The sequence below is a fragment of the Lagopus muta genome, chromosome 7, assembly GCF_023343835.1.
Source record: "Lagopus muta isolate bLagMut1 chromosome 7, bLagMut1 primary, whole genome shotgun sequence".
NCBI classification, from domain to species: Eukaryota; Metazoa; Chordata; class Aves; order Galliformes; family Phasianidae; genus Lagopus; species Lagopus muta.
Window position 1 is genome coordinate 47,392,341 of NC_064439.1, and position 25,197 is coordinate 47,417,537.

The 25,197-nt window shown below is 39.3% G+C and overlaps 1 protein-coding gene across 9 annotated transcripts in view; it reads left to right on the forward strand.

The window, feature by feature from the left end:
• LOC125695811 (dual specificity Calcium/calmodulin-dependent 3',5'-cyclic nucleotide phosphodiesterase 1C-like) overlaps nt 1-25,197 on the forward strand; it is a 305,234-nt gene that overhangs the window by 195,139 nt on the left and 84,898 nt on the right. Inside the window, exon 1 of one of the 9 annotated variants that reach the window (XM_048950771.1) lies at nt 5,904-6,437. The exons of the other annotated variants lie outside the window; for them this stretch is intronic. Within the exon in view, the coding sequence (XP_048806728.1) occupies nt 6,376-6,437 (62 nt within the window). The 5' untranslated portion in view covers nt 5,904-6,375. Of the gene's footprint in view, nt 1-5,903; nt 6,438-25,197 lie in introns of those variants that run through there. 9 annotated transcript variants of the gene reach the window in all.

The window sequence follows — 25,197 nt, forward strand, 5'->3', positions numbered from 1 at the left end:
CAACAGATCCACTAGCTGACTATTTTCCTAGCCCCTCTTCCCCCACAGCCCCCTCAAAAAATGCTAAGTACAAGTGATAACATTTTGCTGTATCACTAGCTCAAGTCAGTCCTTTTTCTAGCTTTTGCATAGTGTCCATGGTTTTATAGCATCACCTCATTAAATCTTTTCAACAGAAGCTGTTCTATTCAGTCTTCTGTGTATGTTCATGCAAAATTTGCTGGTGTGACTTCCAAATATGTCTCAAGCACATTAAACTGTTTATCATCAGGTTTGGAACACAAAGAAATGGAACAAATACTTGGGCAGGGTTTTAAAGACTGAACTCTCTGTTCCAGTGTTTAAAGTGATGCTGATGTCAGAGCTAGATTGTGGAGGCGTCTCTCTGTTTTCATAGCTGCAGCAGAGGTTCCAGAATTGCTATTCTGAGTTTTATTGTCTATCCGATAGCAAAAGGTCAAGGATGTATTGATGCTTTTGAAGAGAGGCACTTGTAGGGGCATCTTAGTCCCATTTTATCTAGATAAAAGACCCCATGGGTTTTAAATCTTCCTCCATTGGAGTGGTGTTAAGGTTAAGGCTTGCAATTCAGGAGATTCATGAAGTACCTGATGTTAGGTGGGAGGAATATATCCCATGCAGATGAAGGGGCATTAGCGATGAAATGCAGCAGGGTTAACTTGGGAATTAAGGCCCACTGGGTAATTACAAGTGCCTTCTCTTTCCTCTCCTTTCCATCTTCTTGCTTTCCATAATAATTTTTTCTCATGTATTTGGGACCTTGAAGTTATGTTTTCATCTCTGCTGGCAGGGTTGCTGATGGCATTAGAAAGTACATTAATGGATGTTTCATTGAAGTGTGCAAGTAAGACCTAAAGATAATGTGCTCCATTAAACATAGTTATTAGCAAAAGCTTGCTGTAGTTACTAATCTAATCAAATCTGTTAGGAATTTGTGTTCTTGTTTGTCCAAACAGTTTCAGGCAATCTGGTCAGAAGGTCAATTAGTGAGCATTCCCTTCACAGTAAGATAACCTTTGTTCATATTTAAAAATCAAAATTTAAGTTGTGTCAGATCAGTTTGTGAAACGTGGTAGTGATTACAGGTTTTTTTAGAATAGGAAACTAAAGGAGGGAAGATGCAGAACCTGATAGCAGCTTTGCCAGGTGACTTTAGGATAGTTGCTTTGCTCTGGAAAGTATCTCTAAAAGCAATGCTATCAAACTCCCCACAAAGATTTGTGTACCGTATTTCCTATCCAACTGAGAAAGTAGTTCATCTGTCAGTCCTGGAAAGTCATCCTTGATCCCAAAATTAAAGTGGGATCTGAGTTGTCACTAGGGGTTAAGTTTCTGCAGGGCAATTTAAACCCTGTTCACATCAGTGCAGTCACACTGTTTGCAAAGATTTTTGTGTGCAGTGATGATTGTAAATGTCAATTGGTGTTCTTCTATTCTCAATATCAGAGAACAGCAAGACTGTCTTTTCTGTTTCCCTGTTTTAACTCCACAGTAGCTGGACTAAAAGCTGTCCTTATATACGTGTGTAAAGCAGTGTGGTACATTTTGCCCTGACCGAAGTCAGTGCAAGTGTTGCCTTTGCCAATTAGGCATGTCTGAGAGATGTGAAGACTGGAGGTGTTGTGATGATGGTTCAGATGGAAGATCTTTCTAACAGTCCCCATTCAGGGCTGAAGCACAACTTCAGCTGACCTGCTCCTTAGCTTTATCAGTAGTGAGACGACACTTGGTTATTTGAGATGGTTTTAGGCCTAGAATTCGGCAATGCTTTCAGCTTGGAAGTTGCATTCACTTTTTGGAGGATGCTGAAAAGCACACTCTTGAGACATGTCAGTGAGCAACAGAGTGCCTGGGAAGGTGCATGGAACTAGTGAAACTTTTCTGGACAGGTGAAATTTTCAGAGATGCACACTCAATTCAAGACACGTGGAATTTCCTGTATCTTTTTTAAAATAAAGGGACTCCTTATTTGAAATGGTAGTGACATCTTTTTTTACCTAAATTGAAATGTATGATGAATTTGCTGTGGGGAAGAGTTACTTGCTAATTGCATGTAAAACTAATGGTTAATGCTATCGTGGAGTTAAGAAATCAAGAACCCACAGGCTCAATGGGATCCAAAAAAGAAAAAAGGGGATAAAAGGATTATCCACTTATCTCAATAACGAAAACATCCACAGTTGCAGTAGGGAGGATTAAAAAATGCAGAAAGCATATAAACCCATTGAGCTTTGGCACATAAGTGAGATTCTTAGTGGAGAGAGTTAAGAATCCTCTTCCCTCATATGCACTCTACTTGTCATTGAAAGCATTGACTATAGATGTCTATATGTTGTAACTGTTTTAGCTAGAACAGACAGAGTTAAAAGCCTATCCACCTTCTGCAGGCAGAATTAAGTATTTGTAGTAGGTGTACTGCTGCGTTTGCACTAGCCCTTGGGCTTGGTTTGCAGGAATCATAGAATGGCTGAGGTGGGAAATAACCTCTGACAATCTTTTGATCCAGCTCCTCCACTCAAGGAAAGCCACCCAGTGCAGGGTGCCTGGCACCACATCCAGATGGCTTTTGAAGATCTCCAAGGAATATTTTTTTTAGTTTTGCAAGTGTCAGAGAAATTACAGCATGAAAGACTTGAGAACTATTTGTATTAGCTGTGAAACTCCTATCTACGAGCATGATGGCCATGGCAGTTTCACTGTGGGGGTGCCTCTGTTCCTGCAAAATGAGTGTGTTTAGAAGTGTGAATTACTATAATGCTGTGAAATGGACCCCACTGCTTTTTGCTTCATAGCAAACATTTAAAAACTGAGCTAGAGGAGTTCTGTAACAGCTCATGGCGATACACGAAATTGTTATTACAATGAAAAGAAAAGCTACAGGCACAGTCGTAAGAAGGTGAACGCAATATAATTCCATAGCCTATAATGATGGCTACAACGTGATGGGAGAAACCTTCCTCCTTTTACTTGAAATTTAGCTGTCGTGTTCACAAGGTGCTCTACACAGAGTGCTTCTCTTTAAGTGACTGAAGATGCTCTATAGCCATGTTTAGGTGTTCTGGGAGTAGTTCAATGTACTGTAAAGACATCTCTCGCTCTGAAATGGAACGGGAATAACTTTTCACTAGTCAGTGAAGTGGCACAAATAAAGCTTGTGATACTAAGAGAACCAAGCCTTTTTTAATGTACGATTTTATGGATCTCATTAAGAACAGTGCCTTGCTAATACTGGTGCCAAAATTTTTTTCCTCATTCTTTTCTTTCACATCGGAGACATAGGATTTTATTGGTGAATACCAAAGCTTTCATGCTGAAGGAGTCTTTCAGGCTGAGAATAGTATTTGTGGTTATTTATTCAGTATAGGCCTGGTGTAAATTCCTACACTTGAAAATCATCTCATACTTCATTTACAGAAAATCTTGTTATTATTTATTAATTTTGGAAGAAGCTGGTAGTTTTCTGGTTTGTGGGAAAACTTTATCATCCATGCATTGTTCTTGAGATCCAGAAATGGCATTTCCTTTGTCACAGAAAACTATGGCCTGGTTTTGTGGTTGGGAATAAAGATGTATTCTACCTCTCTGATACCATTTTTGTTTAAGGAAAAAAATGCTGGAGTAATATGAGGACTCATTAATGAGAGATCTTTCCTGGCAATGAAATGCATGCGATTAGGATCCTCCAGGGTTTTTAACTGTAGAAAATGTAAGATAGAGGAATAAACGGAGGTTCCATACTTAGTCTCATCAGCAGTTGTCAGAAAAAGTGTTCTGCTACATCTTCCCTTCACCCTTCTCCAAGGGAGCATGTTGGTTGGAGTTCTCCACATTGTTTTTGAAGGGAGGGGAGAGAAAGAGTTGGTTTTCAGCTTTGACCTTTTAAGGCAAAGATAATCTAGGATAAGGCATAAAACAATATTGCTGAAAGTCGTTTTATGAAGCCAAACACTGAGAAGTTAGGAATGCCAGTTATATTTTTAATTCTATTTTATTTTTTGCTGTCTTGCTTGTGCTGATTATTATTTCCAATTACAGAAAATTTAAAATCTTTGTTACAGTTCTCTGCAGTATTTCTGGAAACAGGTGGTACAGCTTAATTTGAAATGAAAACTTTCTTTTTTTTTCATCACTTCCTTTTTGTAGAAAATGATTAATTTACATCAAACCATTCTAAGCATAAGGAAAAATCCTCCAGTATTACAGCCTAGTTTTCACTTATTAGTGAAAGATACACAAATTATCATGGGAAGTAGCTGCTGTATGTTGGAAGAATGCGAAAAAGTACTGGTGTCTTTGGCTTTGTTTTGGCTAAATTTATATGCTCATTCTTGCCTAACATCTTTCATTTGAGTATCTGTAAAACCATATAGCTTTTCTCTTACCATATTCTGATTTCTGAGTCTTAGAGGAAAATGATCTTCCTTCTTGAGTGCTATGATTTGACTACAAAGTTCCAGAAAGTGTTTTGTCAGTGTATAATGTACTAGCTGCCTACAGCTCGGTTTAGTTCTTTCTGCTCATGTTGTACATCTTCTATGTATGAAAATAAAATGTCAGTTTCTAAGTCTTCCTGAATAGTAACTTTGGCTAGACTTAAGCCTAGCAATTCAAGAAAGGCACAGCATAGTCTGTAATATATATGTCTGAGGAATTTGCTTCCACCCTCCTTGATGAAATAAGGATTGATGAAATGATGAAATCCTTGCTCTCTCTGTCAAGTTACTGATATATTGCACGCCTACGGTGAAATATTGCTCTTAATTATCCAGACCAGAGGTATTTGGAAATTGTACTAGATAAAAGGATGGGAAGAATCAAACCAAAATGCATTTTCCTTGGGAGCTGTAAGCATTTATTTTTAACATCCATGTTGAACCCCACTCTGCAGAAATGTTGACTGCTACAGAAGTGATTAAATCTAGCAGGTTTTTTTTGTCCCAGCCAAAGATAAATTTTTCTTCCTCTTGAATTGGTTTGGCTTAGGTTTTGTGCCCCATATCTTCCAAGGGCTTAGAAGTTCAGCATGCTGTCCTTTTTAATGCACTTGCTTTATTGATAAATCTTCCGAAGATTGGAGGCATTCAAAATCCTAATCCCTTTTTGACTGAGATTGTATATTTTTTTTTTTATGCAGTGGGATTTTTTGAAATGTGAGTGGCATTCTTAGAAGGAATAAAGCTTTCATATGGAAGTTTTCAGAGAGTCCTTGAACATACTTTCTAAATAAAGGAAAACCCCACTGTTGATTTCAGTTTTGAATGAGGATGTACGCCTTCCATACTTCCATCTTCCTTAACTGTTTTCAGGAATTACACGGTAACTCTTCAGAGTCTCTTTACATCTGTCAGTCATTTCCACTCTGCAAAGTTTTAAATTTGTAAATTAAGTTTGGGGAAAAAAAGAAGTTTAATCCATATTTAGCATATTTGTGGACTGGGGAATGTGTGAAGGCCCTATTACCATTTTCTTGGGGTGCCATCAGATGTTTTGTGAAGAGTTAACTGCTAGACACTGATGCGGCAGTCACCTCTGTGCATAGTCTAACCTGTAGCATAAATCCCTTTCCTTGTTAGCATAGCAAACTTCAGGAAGCACAGTACACAGACAAAACAAAGTTTTTGTGGTGAACTTGTTTTGAAGAGGCAGGGTAGGCACAGCCTTAGAAATGGGGAGGTGTTACATCTTAGTGCCATTGCAGAAGTGAGTGTAATGTAAGACTTCCCTGGTTTCCAGCGACCACATTTTGTGGTCATTTCTTTGTCAACGTCAATCAGAAATTGTTGGCTATATTATGGTAATTTTTGTATGAGGAGAGGCCGTGGTATTATTACAGTTTAAACCATTGTTTCAAATGTAGGTTTTTTTTTTTCAACTTGGCATGTACCACCTTCTTACTTGTTCTCTAAAGAGCATAACCTTCCACAGATTTCTGATTGCTATTCCCTGAAGTGCAGCAATGCCAGCTAAAATGGTTTGGTGTGAACTATTGACAGTGAAGGCAAAAATGAACCTAAAAAGTGATTTCAGAAAACACAAGTGGAATTCTCTGTGGAAGAGGCTGAAGAGCAAGAGTGTGCTGGGAAACAAGAAGCAAAGATCTTGCGAGCAAATTTCTCATCGTACTGAAACTTTTATGTAGTGAAAGATTGACAATATGTGTTTCCTAGGCCTCGTAAAGGACATAGAGTGTTTGTGTAGATACCCTAAGTATGTAGTTTGAAATAATTTTCCCTCTGCAATGATAATACGGTGGATAAGGGGACCATGTGATAGGAAAATCAGACAGGAGTTTATCTGTCCCAGTTTTTAATTTTATTCTACAGGGTCAATCCTCAAAGACCACGACAGACAAACATGGAGATTAAGAGCGGATTTCCTCTGTCCCACAGGCACATGAGATTTCATTGCCCATGGAGGTACTCTTTGCCATTACTCTGCTAATGTATTTTTCTCTCAGTGCTTTAGCATGTGCTCAACTTCACAAGGAAATTTCTTTCTCAGCATCCTATTGCTTTGTCTAACCAGGGACATAAGGGTATCTTACGAGTATCAGGACAAGATTTTGTCAGTAGAGTTGTGTTTTGTCATTTAAAGCAGGATAAAGTAAGCCTATCAGGGACGTATCATAGAGGTGTTTTGAATGCTGCTTAGCGTGAAATAACAAAGCAAGGCATTACAAAAACAGCGTGGAACTGTAAGTAGGCAATTTTGTGTTCAAATAAACTCAAATTCACAACTGACAACCCTAGACCATTTAGAAGTAGGTATGTAAAAGGTGTGCATGTGTGGATTGCTCCTGTTCTGAAATCCAATAGTTGGAAAGTATGGTCAGCCTAATAAATAAGCTCTGGAGTGGTGATAACTCTATTCAATTTTTGTTTCATCTAGATTTTTCCTCTTTTCTGGAAACCAAGGCAGTCAGCCTGGCCTGGTATCCCAGCTCTTTATATTTAAAATCTTATATTTAAAATATAAAGTATTTTATATTCATAATATAATTATTGTATAATATATAATTTGTATAAAATATAATTATTATATGTTACATATTTTAATATAATTTATAAATATTTTAATATAAAAATATAAAATATGTTTAAAATACCAAAAAAGATCATCATGTTTGAGGCACTCGTAGTGGTGAGCCAACTCATATGTAGCGGTAATGAAAGCTACTGAACGGCTTGGGTAAAAGAAAATATGTACAAGCCAAGTACACAGGGCATGTAATTCCTCTGGGTAATGCATTTTTGTAGGGCTTTTTTCAAGGCAAAATAACTTAATGGAGTTTTGTAGTTGCCATCTTAAGCTTGTTGCTTGTGGCAGAATTGTTCTAATTTGTGCTGTGTCTGTGGATAACATCAGTGTTAAAAAAGCTGGAGGCACAAATACTTTTAACTCTTTTCTGTCTCAAATGGGCACACATCTGTTTCAGTTCAGAATTTCTTTTCATGTGATTGTGTTTAGGCAGATAAGTTTTATTCTCTACCAAAAATTGTATGGACCTTGTTGACATTTTTTTCTTGTGCTCTGGAACATAAAATGTTTCCATTGTTAGATCAACTTGAAAGTTACCACCAATTCCTATCAATGTTCCCAGCCCCCAAGTCTCAGGCATCATGTGACTGAATCTTGGCTCCACCAGAATCAGCAATGCTCGTTCCATCTTTGAATCAACTTCTAGACTTTCCAATTCCTGATGTTGCCAACCCAAACAGTAAATGAAAGCTCACAGTTCATAGCCTGTTTGGGTGAAAACTAAACTGAGAGCAATACTGGCGCGTAGTTTCCTGGCCTAAAACCAACTATTTTTTATTAACTGTCATCTTCACTGATGATAGGCAGATTTACTGGTCCCCCCCAGTCCCATTTGCCAAAGTTAGTAACAAACCAGTTTCAAGTGCTTTCTTGATCTGAAGACCACCTGTACATAGTAAGTAAAAATCCTTTTCACCAGACTGTTCTCAGTATTTAGACAAAATGTCAGGTTTAGGAAAAAAAATCTGATATTAATATAACCATAACGATGTGCTCATTTACATTAAGCAATCAATATCAGCTTTAATGGATCATTTAAAAAAAAAAAACCTCCTTTTGTTTTCTATGAAATCATAGTAATTATTTTTAAAACAATGCAACTAGGCCCTTAGATGTGGTATTTTTTGTTGATCTGAATTATTAAAAGAATGCTTTTTCTAAAGCATAATTATTGTCTTCAGTGGTGTAGTATCTTCAAGTGCTGTAGCTGAACATGCAATTATGCTGCACAAGAGTTGCAACAAAGTTTTGGTTAGTGATGAACAGTTACAGAGTTAGAACAGTTTGGCTGACTGTTACATTGCATCTGCAGTCTTTTTCTTAAGATCCAGAGAAATAATTTGTGCTAGGCTAAGATAGTACCAAGATAAACTGGTAAACTGAGCTAGCAGATGTGTTTTTGGTGCTGAAGGCAGAGTAATCATTTGCAGCCAAACACAGTTATGTAGGGTGAGCTGTAAGCATTACCTCTGGGAAAGAGAGAGCAGAGGTGAGATGTATGTCCAAGCACCACTTCTAAGTGCAAGGCAGGTGCATTCCTGAGAGTAAGAAATCAGGCAAAGATGGCACGAGACACATGTGGATGAGCAAGGAGCTAATGGAAAAGTTCAAGTGGAAGAGATGATCTACAGAGCATGGAAAAGGGACTGGCCACTTGGGAGGAGCATAGGAATATTGTCAGAGCATGCAGGGATGAGATGAGGAAGGCTAAGGCCCACTTAGAATTAAACCGGGCGAGGGAGATAAGAACAATAAGAAAGGCTTCTTCAAGCATATCAAAGGCAAAATGAAGACTAGGGAAAATGTGGGCGTGCTTCTGAATGAGCTGGGTGCTCTGGTAATGCAGGGCACTGACAAGGTGGACCTGCTTTGCTTCAGATTTTTTACTGTTAAGGTATTCCAGTAGTTGGAGATCAATTCATTGTAAGACTGTGGCCTAATTAGCACAGTGTGAGTTCCATCTCTTCTTTTTGTATTTATTATGATGCGCCCAGTGTTAAGCTTGCAGGGCTCTCTGTCCTACCCCCATTTCCTTGGATAAGTGGCTCCTAGTATGACCTACTGTGACCACCTCACCTCCTTCAGTCACCTTCCCTTCACAGCTGCTCTGTAAGCCCACAGGAATTGCTTGGTGGAGTGATGACTCCTCCCTTGGGGCGCATCTGTGTTTGCCCTGATGTTACTGAGACAGGGATAAAATATTGCTAAGTGCAACTTCCTAAGGAGGTTATCATCTTTCCTCCCAGGTACCTAGTGACAGGATGTGGGAACGGCTCGAAGCTGCATGAGGGGAGATTTAGATGGATGTTAAGAAAAAGTTCTTACTGACAGGGTAGTTAGACTCTGGAACAAGTTCCTAGTGAGGTGATTGATGTCCCGTGCCTGTCTGCCTTTAGGAGGGAATGGCATTTGGATGATACTCTTCATGATTTAATTTTGGGTATGCCACAAAATCTGTTCTAACAAACTACCATCCGAAAGGCATCAGTTTCTGCACAGATCTGATTAAACAAAAAACCAACAGATCATCATCTAAGAATAAAGCAGTTGGGTTGGAAGGCACCTCCAGGGTCAGCTCAGCTGACTGAATGCTGGTCTAACTTGCTTTGGAGTTCAACTAACCTGCTTAGGATCGTGTGCTGTGGGGCTTTGAAAGTCCCTGAAAATGGGCATTCCTCAACTGATCCAGTGCTTAGCTATTGGTGCTGTAAAGTTTTCTTTGAGTTGGAATAAGAATAGTGCATATAAAATGGTCATGAATAAATTTAGATAAGAAATCACATCACATCAGTGATGTTCTGGAAGAGTGCTTTGATGGGATTTGTGGGAGGAAAGCTATCCACCTGAGACCGAGATGCATGTTGGTCTGATTTTAGAAGTGATAATATGATATAGATATCTCCAGTGGCAAGGGAATTGACTTGTTGATCCATTTCAGATTTGAAAATTGTGATGCTTTTACTGGTGATGGCTGTTGAATTTGCTGCTTGCACTTGAAACGGTCGCTTTCCTGCTGCTTTGCTGCTCATAGAGAATTGTAAGCGTCATGAATTTTCTTGCTGTGCACTTGTCTGTATTTCTGCGGGCAATAGGAGTGATCTTCCTTCTTGAATTAATGAAGCTAAGTCTCTCCTGAGAAATTCAGGAACAGACTGGGCACAGTAATAGACCTTATTGTTTAATTCACCAGAGGAACAATATTATTCACAATTACTCATTTTATGCCTTTTCTGGATACAGAAGGCGCCTGACACTCTCGGTCTATTTGCTCGATAGCTTCTTCAGGTAATTAATTCTCAGGTATGCGTATCTAATGAAGTCAGTATTTTACTTCACTTATTTTTTTATACATTTATCAAAGGACATTTCTGCTATCTTGCACCTTCCTAGAAAAGAAGTCCCAACCAGCTCTGCTGAAGTCCAGCTGTGCTTTCCTTCTGAATGCTAATTTGAAATGGACATCTAAGAAGGCAGTTGGATCATGAAATTGATTTAAGTCATCCCACGTGCTGTGGAATGGACTGAAACTTTGCTCACTGTGTGAATCTTGACTGAATTTGTGAGTCTGAATGTATGGAACAAATGTACTGAGGGAGAGGAGGAAGAGGCAATGGGCAAAGGGCAGCAGTCCCACACTAACATCCCTTCCAGCCTGTGGTGCTGTGCCCCTTTCTGCTCTCTCTGCTGAATGTCTGGCTGTGCAGTTAGACATCTGTGCGTACGCAGTGTGAAATTATCTCTTACTCAAAGGCCTCTCTTCAGAGCGAGGACCGTGAATTACTACTATAGGTTTCAAGGAATAAGCTTAATGATCTTATATGAAATGCTAGCTCTGGTGTGAAATGGAAATTTCTATTCTTTTCATTATGATCAAATGTGCACTACATTTTAAACAGGGTTGTTCGAAGGAAATAATTATATTATTAGTAATTATATTAATTGTTATTGCTCATAGAAAATGCAAAAATTCAGCTAATGAGCTCGTTTGCAGTTTTCAGTATGATATATTGCCATAAAGTCAATGATTTTAAATATTGAATGTAGCAATTACACTTTGGGCTGCATTTCAATTTAATTTAGTATGATAGAATAATTTTTCTTAGAGTATCGAGTTACCACCAGTTTACTTTTTAAATAGGTTATTGAGTGTTTGGAGATGCATAAACAGCTCATAACTTTATTGTGGCATATACTAGAGATACACTTCCTCAGCAATGAATTTAGAAATTGTGATATGTAGTCAAGATGCTTTTTATGGCCTGCAAAGGAGCAGAGTGTTTGAGATAATTCTTGACGGGATGAGCTGCTTGGATTTGTTGCATGAGAAGCTGGGGAATTAGATAAAATACCTTGAACATTAGAAGATAAACTTTTTTTTCTCTTTAAACCAGGATTTGGGTGTTCTCAGTGAATTTAAAAACTTGCAGTAAGTGCTGATACTTTGGAAAAATAACTTGCTTAACTCAAGGATTTGAGAACCTCAATTAGATGTGTTCACTTAAATATTATTTCTATATAAACTTACGCAGTTCTTTCACAAGTGTCTCAGTGCCTTTGAGCAGCACATTAAATGCACATTAATATTGCAGCACTAGTTGTGCCAGAACAATAAGTATCTCTGTTCTATGCAATGAAGAGGCAATAATGCAACAACACTGTAGCAGTGTTTAAATTTGGGCCTGGCATAAGGGGCTGTTTTTTTTTTCTGTTTAATGGACTTCAAAGCATCAGTTATAAACCTGCAGAAGTGTATTCAACCAAGCCGCTCAGCAGGAGAGTTTTGTGAGAGGTAGGCATGAGCTGGGAGGTTAGGAAAATGTGTTATTTTTGCCTAATTTCTGCCTCCAGAAATTTACTAGAGAAAAACAAAGAAAACATCACTTAGGGAAAATATTGGTTTGTTCAGTTTACTATAGAAAATACATCTTGGATTCTTTTATATTGCTCCTATCTTTTCTAATTGAGGAAACTTGAGCAAAGGCATCCATACGGACTGGAAGGAGCGGTCCTTGAGAGCAGCCCTGCAGAGAAGGACCTGAGGGTCTTGATAGATGAAAAATTTAACATGAGCCAGCAGTGTGCCATTGCAGCTTGAAAAGCAAATGGGATCCTGGGTTCCATCAGAAGAGGGGTGGCCAGCAGGGACAGGGGGGTGATCGTCCCCCTCTACTCTGCTCTTGTGAGGCCCCATCTGCAGTGCTGTGTCCAGGTCTGGAGCTCCCAGTATAAGAAAGACAGGGAGCTGTTAGAGAGGGTCCAGAGGAGAGCCACGAAGATGATCAGGGGACTGGAGCAGCTCCCCTACGAAGACGGGCTGAGGGAGCTGGGCTTGTTCAGCCTGGAGAAAAGAAGGCTGCAGGGTGACCTCATTGCAGCCTGCAGTACCTAAAGGAGCCTACAGAGGGGAGGGGAATCAAGTCTTTGAAAGGGTAGAGAACTGCAGGACAAGGGGAAATGGTTTGAAGTTGAGGGAGGGAAGATTTAGGTTGGATATCGGGGCAAATTCTTATTATGAGAGTGGTGAGGTGCTGGAACAGCACTAACGTAATACTTTTGTCCATACTGACTTACACAGATCTTGCAGGATATCTCCTGTAATAACTTTTTGATTGTTTGCCATTCCCTATTCGTGGTGCCTGAACATACGGCTAGATGTATCAAAGGGACGTTCTTCCCAGAGGCTGACCAATTAAATGCTGTTTTGCTGTTTTGAATCATATAGCTATCATATAGCTATTATAGGACTGATCTTTACTGTTGTTTTTATATTGGTCACAAAATTGGACATACATTCCCTTACATTGATAACATACTAGTAGAAAGTAGGCTAGTTACCCTGGAGAAGTGGGCTGTTTGATAGAGTGTGTAGAATACATACTTAGTTTTTTCCCTCTTCAGTGTTACTTCAGGGCCTCATTTGTGTAGCTACTTCTCTTCCAATCCAGCTGGTTAGGATAGACTCACTCTTTCATATGCAGACCCTTTGGCATGCTGTTGTGGTTGCAGAATTAATTAGTAAGGCTCAGAAGCTTTGCCTACATAAAGGGTAATGGGGAGTGTTACAAACAAAATGAGCCATTACTAAATGTCCTTGACAAATGTAACTGTTTTGTTTCTGAAGTATTTATTTTGCTCGAGGGGTTTCTACTTCTCCAATCATCCCGCTTGGTTGTGGGCGATTAGGAAGAAAAAGATGCAAAAGCAAGCAAGAATCAATCCCGCCCCAGCTATGTCTCAATCTGAACCAGACCCTTCTGGACTTATTTTCACGTAATTAACTCTTTCCTGACTCAGTACCAGTAGCAGAAGTTGGATAGTGTGGGTCATGCATATGACAGCTTTCACGCTTGGCTGATGGGATGGGCTCTAATATGCTCTCAAAGCTGTGACTGAAGCCTGAGATAAAATTTCCTTTGGTTTCTTGGTATGAGAATCCGCAAGAAGCCAGCTCTAAGCATGGCAACAACTTCATCCCTTTCTGGGAAACTGGAGCTAAGACCCAGGCTGTCAGCTGGGCACTGTGATCTGAGAGTGCTTTTCCATCTGCTCCTAATGTTTGTTTTCTCCCTCCTGAAAATAACATAATTGTTATTTTAAAAAGATATTATTAAGTCAGCTGAAGTCTAAACCATAGTGAACCAGAATACAATAAAATACAAAAGCATGATTAATTAATCTTTCTCACAATTGTTCACACTTCTTACCAAGATGTAACAGCCCAGTAAGAAAAAGTTCAGTAAACAAGGCAGGGCTGGGGGCTTTTCAGAAGAGCTTGGACAGGGTTGTGGTTTCTTTGTAATTTGCTGATACTCTTAAATATATTAAAACTATGAGATCAAAATAGTACAGGTTCCCACAGGCTATGCACACAGTATACTGTAATATAGGTAGGAGTATGCTCAGGACAAAAGGGCTTGTGTGCCCTTTGAACATTAGATGTAGATGGGATAGTATACATTCCAGAATCATGCTGCTTTCCCCGGGGTAAATGGAGAAATCCCCTGTAGCTATCACACCAGCATTGTATCTGTTGTAGTAATAAACCCTTTTTAATTTATGTTTTTAAGGAAACACAAATGAGGTTACAACTTCTGAATTGTTATTTACAGAATAGGAGCTTGAAATCAAAATGCTGTCTGAAGAGTAGAAGTACTGAAATAGTTAGGAGTAAGATCTATAACGGCAGCGTGGCCGTTATGTCTTAGTGATACATAGCAAGAGGCAAACTGTAATAATTTCTAATGATTTTTTTGATAGCTGTATGGTGCCCTGCTTTAGTAAGTTGAGAGTAATTTTCATGTAAGGGACAGATTAGGAAATCCACGTTACCTGAACTCAGTTACCAGCTTTTAAAATGCTATCTGCTTCTGTGTACTGCAACCCAGGAGTATTGATTTTACCATTGTAGAATATTTTATTTTAAAACAATAAGACTTTTCTTCCAGCCTAAGAGAAAGAAGCATTTGACGTTGCAGAACTCTTCATTTATATTTGTTCTCGTCTTCGTGCATGAGCAGTATTGTACAGGTACGTTAAGCAGAGTGTTACCAGATTAGACCCTAATTTAAGATGATGTAATGATGGGACTAACAAAGACAAAGGATGTGGCCTGGTGGTTAACTAGACTATATATGGGCACTGTACCAACAGTGACCTCTGGTTTTACATGCAATATATTTTTGTATTTTTTTTTTCTATGTGTTCACACTCAGTTTGAACTCTGAACCTGGAAATGCTCAAGGCCTCACTGTATCCTACATATAGTGGGAGCTAATGAAGAACCTTACTAAACAGGCCCTTTTCTATCTATCTCATTAATTTGGTGTTTCTCATTGTTTAATTATTTAATGAGTTCATATTTTCATATTCTATATTTTATTTCTTATATGCAACATAGTAATGATGTATCATTTTCTGTATCTGTTTGGCCTTTTTCTAACAGACGCTTCACTTGTTCTACCATCTTTTTTTGTTTTTCCCCTCTCATTGTAAGAGCAGTATTCTTTTAATATTTAGAATATTTTTAAAGGAGGCATGGGTCTTATTTGGGCTTTTGCTGACTATGCTTGCTTTACCATTCCTTAACTCAGTTCTCCTGTGCTCCCAACTTGGTACTAGAAGCTTTCAGTATCCCATGCTTTGCTCGTGTGCCCTCACTGACAGCACAGTTTTGGTGGCTTAGGTTCCTTCCCCAACCCTAGCAGGAACTGGATGCTGTTGTAATAAGCACTGCTATTTCAGAGGAACATCTGAGTCTCTTGTTCTCTCAGAGGACTACAGTGAGATGCAGCATGATCTTCTGGATAGGTTACTAACTCCTCACTTAAGAGACTAGAGAAGCTGAGTGAAAGGCAGATAAAATGGAAGCTGCCCGAGTTCATTAGTTACTGGAGGTGAATGCGAGACAGTGAAAGGTTAAAAGCCTGCGCATTTGAGATAAAATTACTCACTGTGTAAGACGTCTCATGTTTTGTGAAATGATCTTTGTTAAATGGAGGATCTATAAACAGAGTTCATGCAATACTAATCATTTTAGCATAACAGTGTGTACTCACAACAAAGCTCTTTTTTTTATGACTATGAGACTACATGACTTGTCCATGAAAAGTAACCTGAGAAGTTCTTGCTCCTTTTCATTTTTGTGTGTATTGCCTGGTACTAGCCGTAAGGAGGATGGATCACAGACTGTTATGTTTCAAACTCCCCCCAAATTTCAGAAACTTGGCAAGAATGAGCAAGGGCTATTGTTTTATTTTATGTTTTTGCACGCTTTCAATTCAGTATGATAGCAGAAGTTTCTCATCTTTAAACACAGTTTAAATCAGAGTTCTCATGCACAAGTTTCTCAGAGGACTTGTTAATGGAACTGGAATGTTGCTGTTATTCTGTGAAATTGTTTTTGTCTGTTCATTTAAAACAGTGGTTAGAGATATATATGTCTGATTCGTTTGCTCTTGCATTTACATTAATTTATTTTGAATAGAAGATGACCGTCTGGTCATAATTTTGGTTACAGGTTGCAGAAGTATCCTAAACTGGAGAGGGAAAAAATAAAGAAAAAAAGTCTGTCTGCAGAATGATCATCACTTGTGTTTGAGGGAAGAGAATTGCCTGTAACGGTAACCTAAATAATGCATATGTTTTTCTTCATTCAGTGACCTCCATCAGGAATGACTCAACTGTCATAATGTAGGCTGCTCTGAAAGTAGTATCTCCTATTTATTTCTGTGGAAACTACACCAAAGCGTACGTTAACACTACTTGATAGAGCAAATTCTCAGCTACAAAACATTGCTTTTGAATGTTGTCACCACCATTAGCTGTGTATTTTTGCTGGTGTTTAACAAGGGCCTGCAAGCTGATCTCATAAACTTCTGCACCAGCAGAGACGATCTACTGTCATGGTCATCACTGCTGAAACACACCACCCCCCACCTCACTGTGCTGGCATTCACTGTTTGGTCCCCATAAATGTTCAGCAAGCATCAGTTTATGTCCCTGTGTGCAATTTTTTCTGCATGGAGGAATTCAGTGACACACCTTTGCTTCAAATGCACTTCCATGTCAGATGTCATTTTGCTGCACTGCCCCTCTACTTCTGTCTGTGTCACGGCAACAAAATGTAATGGAATATTGGGCGGGAAGGCTCAACCCCTACTGCCATACCACCAGCATGCACCTCTGATGTTGTGGGCCAACATAATAACTTAGTTGATTATATTATTTTTGGAGCAGACATTGTATGTTTCAGAAGTCCTAAAAAAATAAAATAATCAAAGACTTGCAGCACTGATGTCCAACCTTTTGGCTTGCCTGGGCTACAGCAAGTAAAGAGAAATTGTCTTGGGCCACATATAGAATATAATTCACAGGATGACAGGAAATCACGAGTTGTAAGGGACTCATAAGGATCACTGAATCCAAATCTTGGCTCCTCCAAGGACTATCCCAAAAATTAGACCATATATCTGAGTGTTGTCCAGATACTTCCTGAACTCTGGTAAGCTCTGTGCCATGACCACTGTCCTGGGGAACCTGTTCCATGCCTGACAACACTCACATGAAGAACCTTTTCCTAATATCCAACCCAAAACCTTCCCTGTAGGAGTGATGAGAGGAAAAAATGCATGTCTAAGAACTGCTGGAGAGATCTGTTGCTTCCAGAGACTATTTAGAACTCTAAGTTGCTTTCCAGAACAGTAGTTAATATTGTTGTTTTGGCTTTCTGTTTTAACAACACTATTTTAAAAATATATTAATTAAAATTGGAAGAAAGAGCAACAAAGTGATAGAAGTAATGGGGAAATATTGGTGATAGCTGGATGGTTGGATTAGCTCTTGGAGGTCTTTTCCAATCTCAGTGGCCCTACGATTCTTGCTTTTGTGAAACGCTGCACTGCCCAGGTTTGATGGCTGTGGCTGCCATTCTCAGTGAGCTCTCAGAGTGTTTTTCTCAGGGCTGCACACAATTATTTGCTGTAACTGGGTCCTGTACGCTCTCTGTGTCCTGGGCAGTGCTGGTTGCACACCACTGTGGTTGTCATTGGGCCGGGCCAGGTCGCTCTGTGGCACGGAGCCGCCGCTGTGATGGTGCAGGACAGGGGGTGGCTGCAGGGTGGGCCGGGCTGCGCCTGATCTATGAGGCTGTTTGAAATTAACAGAGCATCTGCCCTGAGCTAAAATAAGGCAGCTCATAGTCACTTGTACTCTTTTTTAAATGAAACCAGTGGCTGAGCTTACATGGATGAGTGCTGCAGTGTTTGAGCAATGCAATGCACTGCACACCTATAGGCAGTTATTCTTGGGAGAGACTCTGGTTCTCCTGAGAGTACGTGTTTGAAATACAGCCACTCCTGCTGCAGTGTTCACCTGTGTGGTGCTTTGGAAGTTGTCTTTAAGGACCTTTGTGGCATATGACAGCATGCAGCTAGGTCTGGGTCTACACAGGTAGAGCTAGGACTGTGTCTTTCCTTTTATGTTATTTGTGTTAGCATGGACAGAACACTTAGCACTTGGCAGAAGTGCTGCTGGGAGAATGTATTCAGAGACATAGGAGAATGGGCATGCACTGCTTGCTGACATCAAAAGAAAGAGATTGACTTTTCTGTATCGTGTATCCACTTTCTGTGAAGCTGTGCATGTCCTGTGAAGTAGGGACGGGGCTCTTCCAAGCTGACAGGGCAGTTATTCAGAACTATATGGAAGAGTAATTATTCTATAGGATCGTTACAGTTGGAAAAGACCTCTAGGGCCACCAAATCCAACCATCGATCCATGCTAACCATGCCCACCAATCATGTGCCTCAGTGCCACATCTCCACAGTTCTGAGAGCCTCCACAGATATCCCATTTTAATAAGAACTCTTCAGTCTCACTAATAGAAAAAACACAGAGACAAGTAAAATATTCTCAAGCCATGCCTTGTGTCACGTTTTAATATACAAGGAAAGGTGGCTTATGTCATCTGGGACTGTTGTGCAAAAAGTAGATTAAATTTGAAGAAGATGTTGCTAACTGCTCTCATATTTACTGAGATAGTGCTGTGATGCTGATATGCTTTCAGTAATTTATATACAAATAAATTTTAGGACCTTCAATTCTATATAAATGCAGCAAATAAATAAATTTTAGGACTTTCAGCTGTGTATAAAGGCAGTCTTAGGTCTTCCATTTTATTCTTTTAAAACCATTGTTACCCAAGCAATAGCTTCCAATTAAACAAACTGTTCTTCAGTCTCAGTAACGTCTCCCAAGGGAATGTATTTTAGTGTAATTACCTAGTTACTGACTTCATTGCCATTTCACTTTGTTTTGAAGAGTAAGGAAGTTCAGTGCTGGGTTTGCATTGAAAATCATACAATTCCTTCAAATAATGTCATGAAGGTATACATTTTGAAGCCTGAAATAGGGGGAAGCTTCTTTTTCAGTTCCCTTGTGTCTTTGAGCTATATAGTTTATTGGAACGCAGAGGTATTTACTGTCAAGATTATTTACATTACTGAATATTGTAAGTGGAACACTCAAAAGTCATTGGAGCATGGAAATGCTTATTCAACTGCTTTCAGTTCATGGTCCTGCAGAGTGCATTTTTTTTCAGACGCTGAAATAGAATGATGGTCATTTTATTATTGCTCATGTTGATTACCAACCCTAAAAGGGCTTCAGATATTCTGCTTCCACAGTGTGTTATTTTTAGATAAGGAGGTTATTTTTAGGAATTTTAACAGCTCCTTCTGCTCTACAAAATTGGTCTCTAGGCGTTTAAGGCTGTTATAAATCATCCCCCAAAATATACCTTGTTCTAATTGCCAGCACTCTTTAAAAAAGGAAAGAAAGCAAACAAAATGAAATAGCTCTACTCTTCGCTTTTTTCACCTCTGATCTAAAGCTGCTAGTCAAAATACCCTATCTATTCTCAGAGATACTTAGAAGCTGGAATTTAAGGACTTGAATGTGTATTGGTTCTTCTGGGGGACGAAATAATCCACCGTAGATTAATTTTCATTTTTCATGGGCTCAGATGTGGGGTGGAAGGCAAACAGAGATCTTCAGCGTGGCATTCCAATAAAGGCACTTACCTGACTGAGATCTGAGTAATAATTCTGAGGATTATTACTCATTTGGTTATGTATGATCTGTCTGGTTGTAGCACGTAGAATATTTCCATGCTCAGACTGTTAAACCATGCCAAGTAAAAATGTCCTGCTGATAGATGGAAATCCTGTCTATTCTTTGCTTGCTGGGATAAACAGCCTACACCATATCTTTTAATATGATAATCATTTAATTATCTTTTAATAAGCTAAATAACATTTGTATATTTTGTAACAGATGGAAATGGGTCCACGAACATGAAAAATGGATGAACATTACGACCTGGAGGTCAACAAGGAAATTTCCAAACCATATGAACTTCCCTAGCTGTGCACTTCAGTATATAGTGACATTTCAGCTTCTCATTGTACATTCAGTGATTACTGCAGAAAAAGAATTTGAGAGATTATTACACTTCCTTTGTAAATATGTTGGGAAAGCGTATGATCTCTTTTTATTGCCAAAGTAATTGTAAAATCAATCACGTTCAATATTGCTGCTATCTCTTCAGCTTTTGTATTCATAAGACAAAGCAACACTGAAAAAATAACACAAGAAAAATTCATCAGTGTAAGTTTTCATTCTCATGACAGTTTATTTCTTGGAAATGAGTTGGAGTTAGAAAACAACTCAAATCCTGGGAAAGCAGAAAACATCATCCACAAGCTTTAGTGTTACATCAGATGCTTCTTGTCATTCTGTCCTCTTTCTTTTTTTCCTTATGGCCAATGATTTGATGGTATTTTTCTTTCCTTTACAAACCTACTATTTTCTCAGTTCTGTGCGTGCTCTGTCCTGTTCTAGGTTTTGTTAAGATTTCAGTGTGTGTATGTTTGGATGCATAAGATGGAGAATTGAAAGTTCCACACTGTCACATGCCAGCAGTGGAAGATGTGACCCAAAATACTAAACTGCAAAAAGATATTTAATGGTTGTGGAGCCAAGCAGGACGTACAGACTGCAGGGCTTTGGGTCATTTCTGCTGCGTTGGGACTGTAAACAAAATTTAAGGAGGTGAACAATGTAGAAACTAAAAAAGAACTGAGGTCTGAAAGAGGCATTACAAGATCCCAGACTACACGCAGTGCCTTGAGGCTGTTGATTCAGGTGGCAGCAAGTAGCAGGAGTCTCACCTAACTGCAAGTTGAAGAAAATGCACTTGTATGGAATCATGCAGGGTAAAGGATTTGTATTTCTTCTGGGACGGTGTTTTAAGAAGTCCTTTTTTTTAGGATGCCTCATGCTGAAAGCTTTTCCAAATTGCTGTCCATTCTCTTATGTTTTCCATACAGAATACGTGATGTTTTGTGGTTCAGTCCTTTCTGCATTGTCTCTTCAGCTACACCTAATGCACTTAATGTAGTACATGAAGTAATTTTGCGTTGCCTGGACTCCCAGAATAGTCAGTCTGCTTACTGCCTCCATCTCTATCAAGGGATTGTATTCAAAGCTCATTTTGTGTGTGGTTTTCCCTCAATCAATACTCCTGAGTTCTATTTAAAAATCCATTCTCCCCACAGTCGTTGCATTTCCAAAATGACCTCTAACACTGCTTTCACCAGCCTACCTTTGAGGAAGCAGATGGTGTGCTCTCAGTGCTCAGTAGGGTCTGTGTACAGCTGAACCCATCTGGCACTGGTGAATGCTCTCCTGTGTTGGTTACTCAGGGCACTCAGAACAAGCAGGCTTTCTGAAAGTACCACCACGAAATGTTTCCCCTATTGCTCCATGTTCTTTATGTTATTGGTGCTTTCAGATTGTGTACAGAGCAATGCAGCATGATGTAAAATTATTTTCTAAATAAATTCTCTGCAGTGATGCCCTGGAAAAATCAGTATTGCAGCAGGGTCAGCAGTGACGACAACAACAATAACAAAACAATAACATCTTAGGATGTGAGTTTGCAAAGGTTTTGTTCAGAACTCAGAATCTCACACGCCTTAGCATGCTTCATGCTGCTCCCTGCTGGACTGCAGCTGATGAACTTAAACATTTCTAACTAGCTGGTGACTGGCTTAGCCCATAGCCAGTAGGCTGAGTTTTCTTCCTGTGCTAGTGCTTATACAGTAGGTAGGTGGCCTATTTTGTGTTTTTCAGTGCTGCTGCACTCCTGGCAGGAGGAGCATCTTACTAAATACAATAAAGTTATTTTAGCAACAGGGTGAAATAAAGACAAGGGTTGCAATTCCATGGGTTTTTTTTTCTTGTTTGTTTGGATTTTTTTTTTTTCAAAGTCCTCACTTTGTGGAGCATACTTTCTCCCCCAATGACCAGTGCTTTCTCCCCCAGTTTTTTGTTTAATTGTTTTGTTTAATATAAAAATTTATCCTACCTGTAGTCGGAAAGTCAATGGGGCAACATTGATGGTGTCTGAATCCCAAGCAAGTTTTGTTTCAGGTATCACAAGTGTTTATGCAGTGATGTCATATCAGGTGTGCACTTCTCACACCCCTCTGACAGCTGTAAACCTACATGTTTCTAAAGAAGAACTTTCTCCTGACTATCTCCTGAAGCGTTACCTGTTTTTAATTCTGCATGGCTTGTTCGACACCGTAAGGGATAGGGATGGACTACAATTTTGTGTTTACATTTGCAAAAGTTTGTTGCTTTTTTTTTTTCTTCTTTCTCGCGAGGTCCTTAATGGTGTAAGTGATGATGATGTAAGTGGGAATAGAGCTCCTCCTGACTGTGGGGATGGCTCTCTTTTACTTGAATTTTGCATCTCCTGGGCAGTTTTTGAAAAAGTGCCAAGAAAAGGAAAATGTTGCAAGTGTAACTTCATGTTTCTGTAATTTGAAAGGCAAGCAATGTTTATATAGGAACATAGTTGGTCCAGATTTTGCACTGGAGAGGAATACCATATGAAAATGAATATTTTTGGTGTGCTTTCAGAGCATCAGTTCTGACTACACCTGTGCAAACCAGAAGTTAAAAGAACATAATGTTCGCAATCAGATTTTTACCCTCGAATTCAGATTTAATCCATGAACATGAAGTTTTGTGGGCAGTTTTCCTGACAGCAGAACTTTTCTTGGCATACTATGAAATCTTCCAGCTTTTCTGCATGTCATTGGTGATTTTAGAGGCAGCTTTTCAAAGGTATTTTCCAAATAGAGGGGAATGCTATAGGCTATTTCTTTTTTTGGAATGGTTGAACATCTGAGGTATGTTCAGCTGGATAACATGGGCTTACTCTTTTGCTGTGAGGTATGGGGTGGGCTGACTGTATACTGTTTGCTCACAGAGTCTCCCAATGCTGTAGGCATGGCACAGATGAAGCCTGTTTCTTTTTGTGTCAGAGCTGAGGCTCTCTTCAGTTTCTTTGTTGCCTAACAATGGTGGTGAATTTGCAGTTTCCTCAGCAGAGATCATGTACGTTGGCCTTTCATCATCATGCAGTTTGTACAGGCTTCATGTTTGAGAAAACTGTTTGATGTTGTTTGGGGCTGATAGTTTCCTGGGGTCCTGGTGACAGACAGGTTTGAATCAGCATTGCTTTCTTAGAAAATGGCATTAAGAAATATCCCATAGGCTAAAACTAAACATCTTTTGTTTGCTTTATTGTTATTCTGACATGGAATCCCTTTGATTAGTCTGTGAATTCACTAGCTGTTCAAAATAACTGTCTCAAGGGGAAATCAAAGAATAATGTTTACTTTGGATCTTTTTAGATCCAGCCAATACTGGAAGAGATCACAAGGACGTTGTTAAGATGAAGGATTTTTGAAGGATGAGTAAAACATTCTGGGAGCCATCAGAACTTTCGTATCATATAACCCAAACCTACCAAGTCTTCTGTTCTAGTCAGAGACCAGGAACTACTGAAACTGCCACTACAATCTCATGCACAGTTCAAACTAGTTCATGCTTCCAAAGATGCCTCTGAAGGACAAAAGGCATGTGATAATGGTGTGCCTTTCCCCACTTGCCATCCCAGCTTCAAAATGCATTTTTAAGAATGCTTCCTTTCCGTCTTGGCATTGATATCACTGCTTGTACCCAGTGCTTGACTATTGCTATCATATCCTCACTGAGATAAGTGGTGGCTTAATTAGTGTGTCTTGAGTTCTGCTTTGTCGCAGTTGTAGATGAAATATTTTCAGTGTTCATCGCAAATTGGAGAAGCTTACTGTGTAAAACAAATGCAAACAGACTCTGCATAACTTGAGCTCTAACCCTTGTGTTGCACTGCACGGTGGGACAGAATGTGTCAGGGATAGGTGCCTAGCTTTTTAGCTTGCCTGTGGAGGCCAGCCTGTGCCAGAGGAGGCCACACTGAGTCAGTAGAAATTGTCTTGGGCCGCATCTAGAGTATGAGCATGTATTATAATTAATGTTTATAAGTAACAAAATTTCTTTTTTAAAATGCTTTTTAAATTAAAACATAAAAAGAGGGCAATGAAAAAAAACAACTACTGGAATATTTAACCCTATTTTTGTGAAACTAACACATCGCTGTCTGATTCAAGTGGTTGCAATTCTCAGTGAGCTTCAAGATGTTCATCAGAGATTTTTGATCTGATTTTACTTTTTCTGTATTTCATCCTTGAAAACAGCTGTTCACAAATGCATGGACTGCCAAAAAACGATGGCATGAATAAGGTATGACTGTGAAGTCAGGGGTAGGGTAGGTCTTATAAAGATCTGGTGAAGTGAACATGATCAGATTTTTCTTTGAGATGAATGGCTGGTTGCAGTTCTATACATTCCATTTGAAAATTTGCAGGTGCTTTATTTAAGTTGACTGAAAATGAAGTCACAAATATAGAAAAAAATAGATGATTTTTTTTTTTTGCAACCTTGAAGCCCGTTTTTAAATTCCTTTATAAAAACAGAAAGTAAGGCTGCATATTTTTCGCTGTTCACAGGTCTGTGTTCAGCCAATGTATCAAAATGAGCAACATTATTTGCCATAACTTGAGCTTGCCATCATTTAAGTTTCATTCTGGACACTATTATGGTTCGTGGCATAGTTGATTTTTAACTTGAAGATGCAAGTTTAACTCATGTAAATGAGCTGTCAAATCCACTGAAAAAAACAGGAATGATGATCTTCTAATGTAGCACTGGTAGGTGGCCATGCATTACCTGCCTCTCTCTTACTCCCCCTCCTCAGCAGAAAAGGGGGAGAAAAAAAAAGAGCTTGTGGGTTAAGATCATAGGATTACAGAAACCTTAGAGTTGGAAGGGACCTCTGAGGGCCATCTAGTCCAACTCTCCTGCAGTGAGCAGGGACACCACAGCTAGATCAGTTTGCCCAGGGCCTTACCCAGCCTTGCCTTGAAAGTCTCCAGGGACAGGGCATCAACCACATCACTAGGCAACCTGTTCCTCACCACCCTCACTATAAAAGATTTTTTCCCTCTATCTAACCTAAATCTACCTTCCCTGAGCTTGAAGCCTTTTCCTCTTGTCCTGTCACCACAGACCCTGCTGAAGAATCTGTCCCCTTCTTTCACATAGCTCCCCTTTAAATACTGAAAGGCCACTATCAGGTCACCTCTCAGCCTGCTGTTTTCCAGGCTGGACAGCCCTGGCTTTCTC